Raw genomic sequence first — 6003 nt, forward strand, 5'->3', positions numbered from 1 at the left:
ATTTTCATTTGTCCTTAAAGATCCGACATGCTGCTTTTTGGAGGCTTTTATATAGTGTATATAGTAATCCCCTAATACTGTATCTGAAGTCTCTTTCCCGAAATTCAGCCTTTGTGCAGAATTACAGCCACTAGAGCCAGTCCCACAATGAGCTTTCCTTAGTATGTGCCATTTCTGTGTCTGTAGCTTTAAATGCTATTGAGGAGGAGAGAGGGTGGGCAAGTTGGAGGGTCATAAAGTGACATTTTCATGCCATGGGACCTTTGAACATACAGCATACAGCAAGTAGGATACATTTATAAAACTCCTATGTGTCAACTGCTTTCCTGAATGATTCTGAATTAATTTCCAATAGTGGCAGTTGGTTGAGGACTTTATCCAAGATCATTGGGTGAACTGAATACAACATTTTCACATTATATTTCACATGTATTTTAATAATATGCCATAAAATATAGGATGGTGGATCTGACCAAACCATCTAACTTGCATTATAGATGTGATTTCTGTCTTATTGTCCTATTGCTGTTTTTTCTTTATAATTAAGAAATATGTATATGTATTGTGCTTGGATTTGAAAGTGATGACTGGATGTTTGCCCCCTTTTTTTTTTTTTTTTTTTTTTCCAATTTTTTTTTTTCTAAATTATTAAAATTTTTTTTCACCTTTTTTTTTTTTTTTTTTTTTTTTTTTTTTTTTTTTTTTTTTTTTTCCCCAATTTTTTTTTTTTTTTTTTTTTTTTTTTTTTTTTTTTTTTTTTTTTTTTTTTTTTTTTTTTTTTTTTTTTCCCCCCCCTCCCCCCCCCACCTTTTTTTTTTTTTTTTTTTTTTTTTTTTTTTTTTTTTTTCACACTCTCCCCTCTTTCCCTACAACACCCCCTTTTTTTCCTTTTTTTTTTTTTTTTTTTTCTTTTTTTTTTTTTTTTTTTTTTTTTTTTTTTTACCTATCCCAAAAAACCAAGACAACAAACAAAACAGTTAGTTGTACGGTTGTGGGACGTGCCAGGAACAAAATAGGCCTGTATGGAATCCTGTTAAGAGGTCAGACATAAAGCCAATCTCAGAAATGTAGAGTTTACAAACAGCATCATTAAAGGTCCCATGACATGGTGTTCTTTGGATGCTTTTATATAGGCCTTAGTGGTCCCCTAATACTGTATCTGAAGTCTCTTTCAGCCTTGGTGCAGAATTACAGCCAGTAGAGCCAGTCCAACAATGAGCTTTCCTTAGTATGTGCCATTTCTGTGTCTGTAGCTATTGAGGAGGAGAGAGGGGGCAAGGAGGGGGGTGTGGCCTTGACCAACTGCCACTTTGCTCGTTTGAAAGCCATGATGTCTCTCTCTCTCTCATGGGTGGGCCAAATTCTCTGGGTGGGCAAAGCAGAGAAAGGGGAGGTAACCCCCAGATCGGCCCATCTGAGCTTTAATTTTCTCAAAAGCAGAGCAGGATACCCAGGATACCCAGGACTCAGTTTACACCTATCACCAGTTCTAGCCACTGGGGGACCATAGGCAGGCTGGCGGAATGCATATTATTGTTAAAAAAACCTCATAAAGTAAAATTGTCATGCCATGGGACCTTTAATGCTTGCTTGGGAAATTGTTGGGTCTTTGTAAATTATAGTGTGGTCTAGACCTACACTATCTGTAAAGTGTCCTGAGATAACTCCTTTTAGGATTTGACACTATAAATACAATTGAATTGAATTAATAACCCGCAGCCAGAGAGGGTTAAAAGCAACCCTACGATTCTCCTGAAACACAACACCTTGCTCTTCAGCAAAAGTATGAAGCAGATTAAATAACTCTTTGTTCGCTAAGGCTTCGTCTTTTCTTTGGAACAGTGAAATTGAAAACAAAGACAGTTACTGGAATATCATACACAAGGAAGTGCATAACTCAGTTTGGTATGTGTGTGCTAGTATAAAAGTGCCAGTGCGGGAGGTTTGTCCACATACCATCTGACAACATGAAGGTCCTGCTTCTCACTTTGCTGCTCCTGCTGTGCAGCACTCAAGGTGAGTGAACTTCTGTTTATACCCCTTTTTTTGCAACGTTTTTACTAAAGCAAAGGTCAACAATTAGTTAAAAAAAACATTTGATTTGATCACTGATGCATTAGACCTATCCGATGGACATTGTTTACTCGACGAGGAACTTCATTATACTGTAGCAAGTGAAAAACCTGAGTAAATGCTAATGGATTTTGTCTTCTCATCAGTGCTCACACTCAGATGCTACACCTGTGAAGGTGACGACCGCTGTAAGACGGAGACAGATTGCCCGCCATCAGCTCAGTACTGCCAGACCAAGACCAACGGTACACAGGACTCATTCTACTGCATTTACTTCATTTTTTCTCATGTCCACGTTATGGACACCATATTATTTACTACAGTGACAGAGGGATAGTTCAATTGTTGCGTTTTTGATTTCTTTCAACAGGTGACGAACTTTCTCGAACTTGTGAGGAATTCTGTGCCGAAGACTATTCCACAAAATGCTGCCAAAGCGACCTTTGCTGAGCCTGAGTCATCCCTCAGCGTTCACTTTCACTTTCTGATTAATGAAAATAGTAAATGAAAAAGTAATTACTTAAATCTAAATCTGATGGAAGATGATTTGTTAGATTATAAGATTTTAATGTGATTTTCCTGTCTTTGATTTATTTTATTTTCAATGAAATCTACAAATGTTTAATTATTTAGTCTCATCTCATCTTCTGAAACTGCGCAACACACTGGTAGTAGCAGCTATGTTTTGAACTAGTACTGGTGCCAAGGAAACCACACACACACACACACACACACACACACTTAATCCCTTTCTGATGTCACTTAGTGGGTCACTGCCAACAGCCTAGTGCTATGTGGGTCGCTCTCTGTTTCTGCTGATGTGTAAAGTTGGACTCGTGGGAGTCATCTGTTTCAAAATCATTAAATGGAATAATAATAAATCTTTTAATTGATCTCATCGATTTGTTTCAGATGTCTTTTGTATGAAACAGAAAAAAAGTGTCTGTCTGAAGATTTACAGTGAGTCCCACATGGGTTCAAAAACATAGTGTCGCTCACATGTCTTCCTCATGGGTTTCATTTGGGTTATCATGCTATTCCACTGATTACAGTAATAGTTGTTGGCGGAAGTGTGCATAGAAACATACGGCAAGTGAAGAAGAAGACTGGTAGCGCAATGCAGAATGCAGGTTTTTAAAATGTAAAAAAAATCTGCTCTGCAAATTTTTAATTAAGAGGAAAATGTAATCAACATGTTTAAGGTCTTATTGCTATACATATCACGTTTTAGTGAGAAATGCTAAATGTAAACATAACTGTGTTTGTTTACAAGAAGGTCCACCTGGTACCTTTAAACTGGGCCAACAGTCAGTTGCATATTACAAATCTTATTCAACAATGGGTAAATTAAACTGGTAAGTGGGGACCATGTGATCAATAATCCTGAAGGCCCCACTTTATAGTTTTGTGTGTGTTTATATTAGTTAATGAGAAAAAAGGGAAAATGCATGTTTAACCCATAGGGAAACATATAACCTACTTGGGTCCATAAAGGCTCCCCTGGACTTGGTGGTGAAGCGATGTTAAACCTTTCGTTTATCAACCCCTTTTCACCACAGAGCCAGGCAAATTGTTTCTCTTTAATGTAGACAATGAAAAACACTAATGGATTTCACCCATGAGTCATATACAAAGGTGTTGAACACACCTGTGGCCTGGCAACATTCATTCACTCTGCTCTGTTTTCCGAGAACAACCCTCACACCCTGTCACTGTCAGGAACGCACAGTATCTGGCAGTCTGGATCCATGCCCAGAATCGAAACCCTGTGGAGACTGGTGGATCAACATGTAGCTAAAAATAGTGTACAAATAAATATTGACTACAGACGAAGCATCGAGGAATACTATGCCGAGTAGTTTAACTATATGCAAAGTGGGCTGAAGTCAGTGAAAAAGTGATATTTAGTTAATTCATTCATTTATAAACCTATGATATTTCTATGATCATTAAAGCTCCTTCACATAGGACCTCATGTTTCATTTCAGTGTGTTTCCTGTTGCTCAAATAACACAAAAGCATTCACACCAGATCCCAAACACAATTATAATACAACAATAAAATGACTAACACGAATGAATTGCATGGATTCAAAATACTTTCCAACATCACAGATTGTTTCACTTATAGCAAATCATACTGTCATTAAAATACAGGTCATCAGTGTTAATCTCTCTGGCTGTTCCTTCTTTATGCTAGAGCAGCTCAGATATCAGAGGTTGATGATTGGTGGATTAGTAGATCACAACCTTTACACTTAATGTGTTACCCAACCGGATGGAAGTACTACAGTACTACAGACTACTAGCATAATGTCTTTAGATAAAAAATAAAATTACTGCATGCAAAACATTTTTATTTTTTGCATCACTTTTGGGGGACTCGCCCCAAACCAAAAATTTTACAACTTTCCATCATGTAAAGGAATTATTGTGATTTATGAAGGAGCCAGTATTGTTGCACAAAACCACATTTAGAACATGAGGGAAATACTACACTCATCTGCTGCCCACACAGGAAAGAACTGTGCTGCTGAGAATGTGAGAATAAGCATGCCCCATGCTCGGTGTGTTTGTTTGTTTTAATGTGTAAATGACAACTGCATGGGGGCATGGTTGTTGGAAATTCATTTATTATTGTTATTATAATTTTTTTTATACATATTAGCAAAGCTCATGCTGTCATTCTTGCACTCCTCCAGCAGGACTGCGCTGGGATGTTCTCTTTTTATTTACTTAGTTTCTAAATCACTTGTTTGGTCCTGGTAATATTGTAGATACTATAGATATTGCCTTCATGGAACTCCTTTATAAAATAAACCAGTTAGTGTTGTATTTCTGATCAAATTTTCAATCAATAGTAGAATATAACTGTGCAAGATGCGTCTAATGAAATAGCCATTAAAAGGATCAAGCCATGATTCCAATCAAACTTCAAAGTTTTTCAGCACCTCACAGTTGGTATGATATTTTCCTAAAGATGGTGATGATGAAGGTGTTGGTTTGGGGCAACACCAATGGGGCATGCAAAGCATTGTGTAGGCCGTGGTGGAAAGAACATTTACTCCATATTATACCTGAGAGGTACTTGTACTTTATTATAATAATAATAATAATAATAATAATAATAATAATAATAATAATAATAATAATAATAATAATAATAACTTTTATTTATATAGCGAAGAAACCTAAGGACACTTAACAGTGGATATACTAAGGGAGGTTGTAGGCTGTGTGAACAATTGATGTTTCAGGAGTTAAAAAAGAAATACTTGACTATTTTTTTTTATGCCACTTCCTACTCCTACTCTACTACATTTCAGAGGGAATTACTCTACTACATTTATTTAACAGACATAGTCACTGATTACTTTTCAGTTTAAGGTTTTACTGTATATAAAAACACATAATAGCCAGTTGTTCCCAACCTTTGGGCGTGTGCTTAGTCTGGGCCTCTCAGTTAAAAAAAAAAAAAATAACATCTGAACACTGTTTTTTCTTCTTTCTTAACCCATTAATCATCTCAACACACCAGCAGATCTATCTTGTGACCCTTTGGAGGGGACCCACTGGATTAAACTACCAGTATGTAAAGTAGTAAAAACAGTACAGCAATCAACAATCTAATGTTACATATAATATATCAGTCACATTTTTTATTTTGTTGCATTTTGCTGATAATACTGAAATGCTACTTAAGTAAGATTTTGAATTAAGGACTTGTATTCGTGATGGAGTATTTTTTCCATGATTGTTCTGGTTTTTTAACATAAGTAAAGGATATAGTAAGTTAAGGATATGATGCTTCTTTCACCACTGAGTTTAGGTTAAAAAAAGAGCATGGCTGCTGGACAAACAAAAACAAAGACTCACTCTGTTGCTCCACCAATGGTTGGCCTGTTGTCAAGAATGAGTTCTGCTTTGGCTG

General features: G+C 36.4%; 1 protein-coding gene across 1 annotated transcript; it reads left to right on the forward strand.

Moving 5' to 3' along the window:
• Nucleotides 1-1920: 1920 nt before the first annotated feature.
• Nucleotides 1921-2971, forward strand: ly6d (lymphocyte antigen 6 family member D). The gene is made up of 3 exons (XM_039823025.1): nt 1921-2016; nt 2220-2318; nt 2444-2971. Exons 1-3 carry the CDS (start codon nt 1968-1970, stop codon nt 2521-2523), a joined length of 228 nt encoding a protein of 75 aa, XP_039678959.1. The 5' UTR covers nt 1921-1967; the 3' UTR covers nt 2524-2971.
• Nucleotides 2972-6003: the final 3032 nt, after the last annotated feature.

Source organism: Perca fluviatilis, chromosome 2, assembly GCF_010015445.1.
Source record: "Perca fluviatilis chromosome 2, GENO_Pfluv_1.0, whole genome shotgun sequence".
Taxonomy (NCBI): Eukaryota; Metazoa; Chordata; class Actinopteri; order Perciformes; family Percidae; genus Perca; species Perca fluviatilis.

What these genes read in the sequence shown, in the direction of transcription:
- ly6d (XM_039823025.1), top strand. Translation starts at nt 1,968, where the DNA reads ATGAAGGTCCTGCTTCTCACTTTGCTGCTCCTGCTGTGCAGCACTCAA. An exon ending in CCTGCTGTGCAGCACTCAAG is followed by an intron (nt 2,017 to 2,219) that starts GTGAGTGAACTT and finishes TCTTCTCATCAG; the next exon opens with TGCTCACACTCAGATGCTAC. An exon ending in CTGCCAGACCAAGACCAACG is followed by an intron (nt 2,319 to 2,443) that starts GTACACAGGACT and finishes TTCTTTCAACAG; the next exon opens with GTGACGAACTTTCTCGAACT.